Genomic DNA, 12,407 nt, shown 5'->3' on the forward strand with positions numbered 1-12,407 from the left:
GTAGAGCAGTGAGGAGAATAGGGGGGAAAGCTAACTAACAATGTAGTTTCAACAGAAGTATAGCCTTAACCTGATCTCATAGCTCTGATGAATGGCATCATGGGGGTATCCTACTTTAAGGCAAAGGAGCCTGGCTTTTTTTTTTTAAGATTTTTATTTATTTATTCATGAGAGAAACAGAGAGAGAGACAGAGAGAGAGAGAGAGAGGCAGAGACACAGGCAGAAGGAGAAGCAGGTTCCATGCAGGGAGCCTGATGTGGGACTCAATCTTGGGATTTCAGGATCATGCCCTGGGCTGAAGGCAGGTGCTAAACCGCTGAGCCACCCAGGGATCCCAGAGCCTGGCTTCCATATCCCTTTATGGTCATTGGCTATCAGTCACCCCTGGGGCTAGGGCACGAAAATTAAGAAAGGGAAACTTCACTAAAATGGAGCTGGGAGGCTAGAAGGAGAAGCTCTCAAGCCCTACTACCACCCATCATGCAAAGCCAACAGGAAGAGAAGTACTATCATTCCTGACAGGAAGAAACATGTACAGGACTTCCTAGCCTGGAATAAGGACTTTCTTCTTCTCCAGAAAGAGCCCAGCCAATGAGAGACTGTCTCAACTCAGCCAATAAGAAGCTACTGCACTTGGAACTCCCAGTTTCCTGAAAAAAAAAAAAAAAAAAAAAGGAACTCCCAGTTTCTTCTAATGGATTACTTGTTTATAATGGCCCCTCCCATTGCTCCCTTTCCTCTATAAAAGAGCCTTCCTATCCTTCGTTCTCTAGGCTTACCTATGGTTCTGTAGAAGCTTGTATGTTCTGAATTGAAATTGTCTGCTCTTCTTGAACAAATCCATTCTTGCTGGTAAACTAACTGATGGTTTTAAAGGTAACAGGCGTGACTAAGCTCTCAGGTGTTTGTGGATAAGGTAGCACCTATTATTCAGGGGCAATTCTCAGGAGAAAAAAGACAGTTGTACGCTATTTGTAGCTGATACAGCAATTGGGGTTGGATACAATGGCCAATGAAGGGTATCAGTATATCTAGGATAAAATGTTTCTTTCTTTTTTTTAACATTTTTTTAAAGATTTTATTTATTTATTCATGAGAGACACACACACACACAGAGAGGCAGGCTCTATCCAGGGAGCCCCACGTGGGACTCAATCCCAGGTCTCCAGGATCACACCCTGGGCTGCAGGTGGTGGTAAACCGCTGTGCCACTGGGGCTGCCCTTAAAATTTGTTTTTATTTAAGTTTGATTTGCAAACATATAGTATAACACCCAGTGCTCATCCCATCAATTGCCCTCCTCAGTGCCTGTCATCCAGTTTTCCCAACCCCCCAACCCCTCCCCTTCTGCAGCCCTTTGTTTGTTTCCCAGAGTTAGGAGTCTCTCATGGTTTGTCTCCCTCTCTAATTTTTTCTACTCAGTTCCCTTCCTTTCCCTTATAATCCCTTTCACTATTTCTTATATTCCATATATGAGTGAAACCATATGATGATTGTCCTTCTCTGATTGACTTATTTCACTCAGCATAATACCCTCCAGTTCCATGCAGGTCCAAGAAAATGGTGGGTATTTGTCCTTTCTGATGGCTGAGTAATATTCCATTGTATACATAGACCACATCTTCTTTATCCATTCATCTTTCGATGGACACCGAGGCTCCTTCCACAGTTTGGCTATTGTGGACATTGCTGCCATAAACATTGGGGTACAGGTGTCCTGGTGTTTCACTACATCTGTATCTTTGGGGTAAATCCCCAGTAGTGTAATTGCTGGGTCGTAGGGTAGCTCTATTTTTTTGAGGAACCTCCACACTGTTTTTCAGAGTGGCTGTACCAGTTTGCATTCCTACCCACAGTGCATAAGGGTACCCCTTTCTCCACATCCTCTCCAACATTTGTTGATTCCTGTCTTGTTAATTTTCACCATTCTCACTGGTGTGAGGTGGTATTTCATTGTGGTTTTGATTTGTATTTCCCTGATGGCAAGTGATGCAGAGCATTTTCTCATGTGCTTGTTGGCCATGTCTATGTCTTCCTCTGTGAGATTTCTGTTCATGTCTTCTGCCCATTTCATGATTGGAGTTTTTGTTTCTTGGGTGTTGGGTTTAATAAGTTCTTTGTAGATCTTGGATACTAGCTCTTTATCTGATATGTCATTTGCAAATATCTTCTCCCATATGTAGGTTGTCTTTTAGTTTTATTGACTATTACTTTTGCTGTGCAAAAGATTTTTATCTTGATCAAGTCCCAATAGTTCATTTTTGCTTTTGTTTCCCTTGCCTTTATAGATGTATCTTGCAAGAAGTTACTATGACCAAGTTCAAAAAGGGTGTTGCCTGTGTTCTCCTCTAGGATTTTGATGGATTCTTGTCTCACATTTAGATCTTTCCTCCATTTTGAGTTTATCTTTGTGTGTGATGTAAGAGAATGGTCTAGTTTCATTCTTCTGCACGTGGCTGTCCAATTTTCCCAACACCATTTATTGAATAGACTGTCCTTTTCCAGTGATATTCTTTCCTGCTTTGTTGAATATTAGTTGACCATAGAGTTGAGTGCCCATTTCTGGGTTCTCTATTCTGTTCCATTGATCTATGTGTCTGTTTTTGTGCCAGTACCATATTGTCTTGATGATCACAGGTTTGTAACACAGGCTTGAAATCCGGCATTGTGATACCCCTGGCATTGGTTTTCTTTCTCAATATTCCTCTGGCTATTCGGGGTCTTTTCTGATTCCATACAAATCTTAAGATTATTTGTTTCAACTCTGTGAAGGAAGTTCATGGTACTTTGATAGGGATTGCATTGAATGTGTAAATTGCCCTGGATAGCATAGACATTTTCATAATATTTATTCTTCCAATCCATGAGCATGGAATGTTTTTCCATCTCTTTGTGTCTTCTTCAATTTCTTTCAGAAGTGTTCTATAGTTTTTAGGTTATAGATCCTTTACCTCTTTGGTTAGGTTTATTCCTCAGTATCTTATGCTTTTGGGTGCAATTGTAAATGGGATTGATTTCTTAATTTCTCTTTCTTCAGTCTCATTGTTAGCGTATAGAAATGCCACTGATTTCTGTGCATTGATTTTGTATCCTGCCACATTGCTGAATTGCTGTATGAGTTCTAGCAATCTTGGGATGGAGTCTTTTGGGTTTTCTACATACAGTATCATGTCATCTGTGAAGTGGGAGAGTTTGACTTTGCCAATTTGAATGCCTTTGATTTCTTTTTGTTGTCTGATTGGTGAGACTAGGACTTCTAGTACTATGTTGAATAAAAGTGGTGAGAGTGGACATCCCTGTCATGTTTCTGATCTTAGGGGAAAGGCTCTCAGTTTTTCCCCATTGAAAATGATGTTTGCTGTGGGCTTTTCATAAATAGCTTTTGAGATGCTGAGGAATGCTCCCTCTATCCCTACACTCTGAAGAGTTTTGATCATGAATGGATGCTGTATTTTGTAAATGGTTTCTCTGCATCTATTGAGAGGATCATATGGTTCTTGCCTTTTCTCTTATTGATGTGATCTATCATGTTGATTGTTTTATGAGTGTTGAACCAGCTTGCATCCCAGGGATAAATCCCACTTGGTCATGGTGAATAATCCTCTTAATCTACTGTTGGATCCTGTTGGCTATCTTGGTAAGAATTTTTGCATCCATGTTCATCCAGGATATTGGTCTATAATTCTCCTTTTTGGTGGGGTCTTTGGTTTTGGAATCAAGGTAATGCTGGCCTCATAAAATGAGTTTGGAAGTATTCCCTCCCTTTCTATCCTTTGAAACAGCTTTAGTAGAATAGGTATTATTTCTTCTTTAAGTATTTGATAGAATTCCCCTGGGAAGCGATCTGGCCCTGGACTTTTGTGTCTTGGGAGGTTTCTGATGACTGCTTCAATTTCCTCCCTGGTTATTGGCATATTAAAGTTTTCTATTTATTCCAGTTCCAGTTTTGGTAATTTGTGGTTTTCCAGAAATGCATCCATTTCTTCTAGATTGCCTAATTTGTTGGCATATAGCTGCTCATAATATGTTTTTAAAATCATTTGTATTTCCTTGGTATTGGTTGTGATCATTCCTTTTTTATTCATGATTTTATTAATTTGAGTCTTTTTTCTTTTTAATAAGGCTGGCTAGGGGTTTATCTATCTTATTAATTCTTTCAAAGAACCAACTCTTGGTTTTGTTGATCTGTTTCAGCTCTTCTGGTCTCTATTTCATTGAATTCTGCTTGAATCTTTATCATATCCCATCTTCTGCCTATTCTAGGTTTTACTTGCTGTTTTTTCTTCAGTTCCTTTACATGTGACGTTAGCTTGTGTATTTGAGTTTTTTTTTCAATTTTTCAAGGGAGGCTTATATTGCGATGTATTTCCCTATTAGGACTGCTTTTGCTGTATCCCAAGGATTTTGAATGGTTGTATCTGTAAGAGCCTCATGGACTCTTAATTGTTTTTCTCTTTTTTCCTCGCTTCCTTCCTTACCATCAACTTGTCTTCTATGTCACTCACTGTCTCTTCCACCTCATTAACCCTAGCAGTTAGAACATCCAGTTTGGATTGCATCTCATTTAACCTATTTTTAATTTCAGCCTGATTATATCTGAATTCTGCAGGAAACGAAGTCTCTAGGATCCTTTATGCTTTTTTTCCAGAGCCACCAGTAGTTTTATATTGGACTTATGAATTGAATTTCTGACATCATACTGAAATCCAAATTCTATAACTCTGTGGCAGAGAATATTGTTTCCGGTTCTTTCTTTTGTGGTGAATTCTTCCTTCTAGTCATTTGTCCAGTGCAGAGCAGCTGTATGAGAGGGCTAAACCAAAACTATCAATCACGACCTAAGTAAAATACACCCTAGATGATTCCGAAGGGTCAGAGACCAGAAAATAAAGAACAGAACAAAATAAAAGGATCACTAAAGTGAAAAACAAATTTTAAAACAAAGTAGTAAAAATAAAAAGTCAAAAACCAAAAACAAGACAAAATAAAAAGGAAAAAAGTAAAGAAAAGAGAAAAAAAGAAGGGAGGTATGGTGGTGGTGAGGAAGTGGTAGTGGAGAGAGAATGTGATCTACCTGATGGGTCTAGAGGGTGATCCTCTTGGTTCTGAGTGTATTTTGTCCTGTATGTTAGAAGATGCTCAATTCCAGATTTATATAAACCAATACTTATACAAAGGCCCAACATTGACCACAAAAACATAAATAAGATAAAAGAGGGGGGCAGAATGGGAAAGAAGAGAGAATATAATCTCACAGAATGAACCAACATGGTGTTCCACTTGGTTCTGGGTGTATGCTGGTCGTGTTTTAGAAGGTACTAACTTCCACCACTGTAAAATAAAATGAGGCAGAAAAAACAAAAACAAAAAACAAATACCCATATCTCATATATATACCAAAATTAAGTTGAATATGTTGAAGGGAATCCAGAAGTGAAAAATATATTTAAGACATGTAATTGTAGAAATATGAAAGTCAAAAAGGAAAAAACTTAAAAATCAAGAGCTGTAAAATATTGTAGTTAAGGTGGGAAAATAGAAAAAATATTGGAAATTTTTAGTCTGATATAAAAACGAGTTGTAATGGAAAAAGAAAGAAAGAAAGAAAGAAAGAAAGAAAGAAAGAAAGAAAGAAGACCCTCTAGTTCTATGTACTATTTTCCCTCAGTCCTGGAGGTTTCCAGTGCTGCTTGTTCAGTAAACTTGGTTTTCCCTTGTACTTCCAGCAGTTCTTCTGGGGAGGGGTCTGCTGTGCTGATTCTCAGGTGTCTGTGCCTGAGTGGAGATGCCCCACCCCTTGTCAGGTGCTAGGCTTAGTATGAGCTGTTTATCCTATGAGGTCTTTGTTCCTTAGAAGCCCTGCCTTTCCCAGGCAGAGGTGAAACAGAAGGAAAAAAAAAATGGTGGTGGCCAGATTTCTAGCGCTGGAGTCGAGCTCCCTGCAAGTAACTAACCAGTCTCTCAGTCCGCACTGGCCTGGATGCTCCTGGGGGCAAGCACCGGTGCACTGATCTGCACAGCTTGTGGGCACCCAGCAGTAAGAGAGTTCTTGCTTTCCTGTGCCCTCCCTGCTTCCGCCTGTCTCAGGGGGAGTGAAGCCTTGCCAGCTTTGTCCACTTGGGCATCTTGGGATCTGGGGCCCTGTGCCGCTGGCCCGTGCTCCTGGGGACTGCCTCTCCTGAAGAGAATGGAGTACAACCACCTCCGTCCCTTGCCAGCCTCTAGAGTAAACGCAGCTCCAGAGCCAGCCCGCCAAACCTCCTGGCTTCTCCAAAATGCCCCGGAGGGCTGCGGCACTCCAACCCTTTACTGATGTCGGACCATGGTTTGTGGTGAGCTTTCCCCTGGGAACCCCTCCTCTTATAGTGACTCCAGGAATCTTTTTTGTTTTGTTTTGTTTTAAGATTTTTATTTATTTATTCATGAGCAACACACACACACACAGAGGCAGAGACATAGGCAGAGGGAGAAGCAGGCTCCATGCAGGGAGCCTGACGTGGGACTCGATCCCCAGACTCCAGGATTATGCCCTGGGCCGAAGGCAGGTGCGGTAAACCACTGAGCCATCCAGGGATCCCCGACTCCAGGAATCTTAAGTCTTCACAGCCCCTCCTGAGATTCTGCCTGATTTCCCTGCTAAGCACTTTTCATCAGGGAAAACTCGGGCTTGGATTTTTAATGTTCCCACTTCTCCAGGGCTGGGCTTTCCTACCCCGGAGGCTTTTGCTGCTCCATTTAACCCTGCTAGTCACGGTTCCCCTTACCCACTTTATTCTTTTTTTATTTTTTTTTTCACCTTCCTACCTTGTTAGAAGTGAAAACCCTTCTCTCTGTAGCGTTCCAGCTGTTCTCTAAATCTCAGGTCAACTTCGTGGGTGTTCAGGATGTTTTGAAAGTTGTCTAGTTAAGTTTGTGGGGCCAGATGAGTTGAGGACCTCTACTCTTCTGCCATCTTGCCGATAGGATAAAATGTTTCATCAAACCTTTCTACTTTCTCAGGAAGCTACCAGAGGGCCGGGACCATGTCTGTCTTGTTCTCTAGTCTAGGGGTGAACAAGTACACAGTCCCTAAATATTTATTGTGTAAATAAATCTCAAGCTTCTGTCTCCTCCCTGGGACCTCAGAGAAGTCAGAAGCTGTCAGTACTTGTGGAAGCTCACAGCTTTGAGTTGTAAGATAAGAATCTCATTAACACTTGTATAAAACACTAGATATTGAAAAAATTTCTATTATCCATAATAAAGGGAACCATTTGCAAGCATTTTCTTGAAATTGAAAAGAAGGGAGAGAACCTGAGGTTTCCAGCAATCAAGTTAATGGGTATTAATAGTATAAAGCATTTAGTATAACCTTAAGATGGTTAAAATATTGATACTGCCTTTATTTAATAAGCCGTTGTTTTAGTAAATGTGAAAATATGATTTATTAATCAAAATTTTTATTTTAATTTTATTAAATTATTTTATAAAAATAGACTTTTTTTAAAGAGCAGTTTTATAGATTCACAGCAAAATTAAGCAGAGAGTACGGAGAGTTCCCAGGTATGCCCAGGTACATATGTACCATATGTACAACTTTGGTCTTAACTCTATTTTTTTCTAAAAGGAGTTAAGTTTCATACTTAACCCTTATACTAGTTTTCTTGAAATAAACTCCACAGTTGGAGTTGACTGTAATTTATGTGCTTCCAGCCACTGCTCTAGTCCTTTTGGGGACTCAGGAAGAATTCAGAAATTGCTGACTTTGCTCTTAAGCAGCTTTAAAACTAATTGTGAGGAAAAAACCCAAATGTACAAAATTAACTTTAATGCAACGTAGAAAGTGATCATATGGATAAGAGAAGTACAGAACAGTGTTGTAGGATGGAGAAAATGGAGAACATACTATGGGTGGAGTGCAATAGCCAGGGTGAATTGTGGACAAAGTTGCATAAGAGGTCCTCTGTTTCTTTTCCAACTGATGGGCCCCCACTTAAAATACTCATTTGCAGGTGTTGGCTTTTGGCAGCAGGTCATGGAGATTGCCATTAATGATCTCTACAACTGTCTCCACAACCATCTCTAATCAAACCTTTCTGACCCAGTGTTAATGTCTCAAGGCTAGATTCTTTTTGTTTTTAAAGGCGAATGGGATATCCATGAGGTATTATAATATAAGGAGATTCTGATACATTTTTATTTTTTGTAGAGCTGCTTTTTCCTTGGGCAGCTAGAAAAAATGCATGCTAAAAGTTAACAGAATTGTATTACTGCCTCTTTGAAGCTACAAATAAGACTAATTCCATTTTGTCAGCAATTGTCTATTATAGGTTTCTTCCACCCCCCTCCCCCCAAGCTAAGCATGAATTTCTTTTCACATGTATTTTTCTTTTCAGATAGGTGCCTTCTATTTAAACCTTGGAGGAGCTCCAGAAGGGCCAGCTGGCACAGGCAAAACTGAAACCACCAAGGACTTGGCTAAAGCTCTTGCTGTCCAATGTGTGGTATTCAACTGTTCAGATGGGCTAGATTACCTAGCAATGGGAAAGGTAAACTTGCATATTAAATGTTGCAAACTTATAGCTAGGTCCAACTGGATAAACTGAAGGAAACTCACATTTAAGCATTATTTGAATGTTTGTGCATTATTTGAACCTCAGTTTTAGGGGTAAAGATATCATTTTTATATTTGGGGGTTTATTGGGCTTCATTTTTAGGTTTGACTTAAAGGATTAAATATTTGTTTCACAAATGATGCCTCTTTATAAGAAAACTCGACTTCTTTTTTCCCTTGTTTTTAGTTTTTTAAAGGATTGGCTTCTTCTGGTGCTTGGGCTTGCTTTGATGAATTCAACAGGATTGAGTTGGAAGTGTTGTCGGTGGTAGCTCAGCAGATCCTTTGCATCCAGAGAGCCATTCAGCAGAAACTAGAAGCGTTTGTTTTCGAAGGAACAGAACTGAAGCTCAATCCAAACTGTTTTGTAGCTATTACCATGAATCCTGGCTATGCAGGACGCTCTGAACTGCCAGACAATCTGAAGGTAATATTTTGTAAGAGTCAATTTAACCAAACATAGCAGCAGCACAATCCACTCATAATTTTCTCACATGCGTTTGTAAATCTCCCTTTTACCTTTGCCATTACCTATAAGGTAAAACTCTAAAAACTTTTTTAGGTGTCTAACACATATTGAAATACACAAAACCAATACAGTACTGCTGGCAAAAAAATCACAGAATTAATGAAAAGATGCTGCATTGGGGGAATAAACTTGAATCTCACCACATTCTGTTGGGATGCTTGTGCTCAGCTCTTGAAGAATGGTTTCCTTGATATAAATAATATATTTCATTCATTATATACTTCAGGTTCTTTTTAGAACAGTGGCTATGATGGTTCCAAACTATGCGCTCATAGCAGAAATCTCCCTCTATTCCTATGGATTTTTGAATGCAAAACCTCTGTCCGTGAAAATAGTGATGACCTACAGGCTTTGCTCAGAGCAGCTCTCGTCACAGTTTCATTATGACTATGGCATGCGAGCAGTAAAAGCAGTTTTAGTGGCCGCTGGAAACCTAAAACTGAAATTTCCCCATGAAAATGAAGATATACTGGTAAGCATTAAATATATATGTTGTGAAAGCTTCAGTATGAGATTTATTTATTTATTTATTTATTTATTTATTTATTTTAGGAAAGTTGATGAGGAGCTATAAATAGGCAAATAAGAGAATTGTTGGCTTTGAAACTTTTTATGTGTGGTTGAAGTAATAGTTTGCAGGGTTATGTTATTCATTATACTTTATATGCATCCAAGGACCTTTTAGCATTATTTAATATGGGGATTCTACAGAACAATGTGAAAGGAACTTTGACTTCTGGTAGTGGGGAGGGTGAGGAATATGGGCAACTAACTTATGTTGCACTCTTTGGATGATTTTAGCTTCTTCGATCAATTAAAGATGTAAATGAACCAAAGTTTCTATCACATGATATACCCTTATTTAATGGAATAACTAGTGACCTGTTTCCTGGTATTAAACTTCCTGAAGCTGACTATCATGTAAGTAAGCCTGTGAAAATGACTTATTCTGCAAATAAATTTATCTGATGACTCAGTCATTTTAAATGAGTGAAATTATTCTATTGGGAGGACAAACCCCTTTCATTAATGAGAATGAGCAAAGTTTAGTGTCTTCTGTTATATGATACAAGATTCAGATTAGAGATAATGCTTTTTCTAAGAGAATGAGTACTTCTGTGATTTATAATACTACAAAGTGTTCTATGATTCTGTTGTATACTTTTAGCAGGTAAAAAAAGAAAAGTGGCAAAACATTCTATAGTTAACATAAAAATTTCTCATTTAAGTAATATGCTGACCCTTTTTAAAGGAAACAAACCATGTGCATTTTCAATTTCATCTAAATTATAGATGTTAAAATGTACATATATACATATGTATACACATAGTAAATTTCTTCTGTTTATAGCTGTTATTTAATGTAAAATCAAGATAAAAAAATTAATTAAGTTTTTAGTTTAATTTCAGGATAGTTAACATACACTATTATATTAGTTTCAGATATACAATACAGTGATTCATCAATTCTATATACTACTCCATGCTCATCACGATAAGTGTACTCTTTAATCCCTATTAAAGAAATCACCTATTTCACCTATCTGTCCACCACTCTGGTAACTAACCATCTGTTTGTTCTTTATAGTTAAGAGTCTGTTTCTTGGGGTTTTTTTTTCCTCTCTCTCTCCTTTTCCCTTTGCTCATTTGTTTTGTTTCTTAAATTCCATGTATGAGTGAAATCATATGGTATCTGTGTTTCTCTGACTGACTTATTTCATTTAGCATTATACTCTCTAGCTCCATCCAGGTCATTGCAAAAGGCAGAATTTCCTTCCTTTTTATGGCTGAATAACATTCCATTGTGTGTGTGTGTGTGTGTGTGTGTGTGTGTATTTATACACACCACTTCTTTATCCATCTATCAATGGATTCTTGGGTTGCTTCCATAATTTGGCTATTGTAGATAGTGGTGTTATAAACATAGGGGTGCATGTATCCCTTTGAATTAGTGTTTTTGTATTATTTGGGTAAATGCCCAATAGTGAAATTGCTGGATTGTAGGGTGGTTCTATTTTTTAACTTTTTGAGGAACTGTTTTTCAGAGTAGCTACACCAGTTTGCATTCCCACCAACAGTGCAAGAAACTTCCTTTTTCTCCATATCTTGCCAAAACTTGTTTCTTGTGTTTTTGATTTTAGCCATTCTAACAGATGTGAGGTGGTATCTATTGAGGATTTGATTTATATTTTCTTGATATTGAGTGATGCTGGGCATCTTTTCATATGTCTGTTGGCCATTTGTATGTCTTCTTTGGAGAAATGTCTATTTATGTCTTCTGCCCAGTTTTAATTGGATTATTTGTGTTTTGAGTGTTGGAATTTATAAGCTCTTTATATATTTTGGATACTAGCCCTTTATCAGATATATCACTTGGAAATATCTTCTCCCATTTAGGTTGCCTTTTAGTTTTGTTGATTGTTTCCTTTGCTGTGCAGAAGCTTTATATTTTGAAGAAGTCCAAATAGTTTATTTTTTATTTTATTTCCCTTGCCTCCGATATGTCTAGAAAAATGTCACTTTGGCTGGTATGAGACATTACTGCCTTTGACCTCTTCTAGGATTTTCCTGGTTTCAGGTCTCACATTTAGGTCTTTCACCATTTTGAGTTTATTTTTTATGTATGGTGTAAGAAAGTGGTCCAATTTCATTCTTTTGCATGTAACTGTCCAGTTTTTCCAACACCATTTGTTGAAGAGATTGTTTTTTTTCCCATTGCATATTCTTGCCTGCTTTGCCAAAGATTAATTGACTGTATAATTGTGGGTTTTTTTAAAATTTTTTTAATTGTGGGTTTAATCCTGGGTTTTCTATTCTGTTCATGGATCTATATGTCTATGTTTGTGCCAAAAATCAAAATTTTAAAATTACAAACAAAACAATCTTAATGAGATAGATGATATGTGGCTGAAATTAAATGTTACCTTGTGGCAATTTCTATGGTAAAATGTACAGTGAATACATTTTGAGTTCAGCATGTATAATCTACCTTTCTCCATTTGATGATTCAGTTCTTCCACCCCATCTGCTTAAAGGCACCATTTACTTTTTTTAGACTTTTTTTTTAACCTTCAAACTCAAATGCTAATGTACATCCTATGGCAGGATCAGAATAATGTGGTTCTAGGGTGTTTCCCAAAACCAACAACCAGTTCTCTGTCTCTGCACACCAAGGGGATGTTCAACAATTCAATTCTGACACTGACTCCTGGTAGTTAGTGTCAGACTTCACAAGACTTGCCCTCACTTCAGACAGTCTCAAGTCCTGGGCCACCTATGTTTCT

The 12,407-nt window shown here is 38.2% G+C and overlaps 1 protein-coding gene across 1 annotated transcript in view; it reads left to right on the plus strand.

Moving 5' to 3' along the window:
- The window catches only part of DNAH12 (dynein axonemal heavy chain 12), a 211,420-nt gene that overhangs the window by 71,897 nt on the left and 127,116 nt on the right, over positions 1 to 12,407 (plus strand). Inside the window, exons 26-29 of the mRNA XM_055344074.1 lie at positions 8,377 to 8,529; positions 8,782 to 9,021; positions 9,350 to 9,595; positions 9,925 to 10,044. Coding sequence (XP_055200049.1) covers positions 8,377 to 8,529; positions 8,782 to 9,021; positions 9,350 to 9,595; positions 9,925 to 10,044 — 759 coding nt within the window. The remainder of the gene's footprint in view (positions 1 to 8,376; positions 8,530 to 8,781; positions 9,022 to 9,349; positions 9,596 to 9,924; positions 10,045 to 12,407) is intronic.

This window comes from Nyctereutes procyonoides, unplaced genomic scaffold (assembly GCF_905146905.1).
Source record: "Nyctereutes procyonoides isolate TBG_1078 unplaced genomic scaffold, NYPRO_anot_genome, whole genome shotgun sequence".
Classification (NCBI taxonomy): domain Eukaryota; kingdom Metazoa; phylum Chordata; class Mammalia; order Carnivora; family Canidae; genus Nyctereutes; species Nyctereutes procyonoides.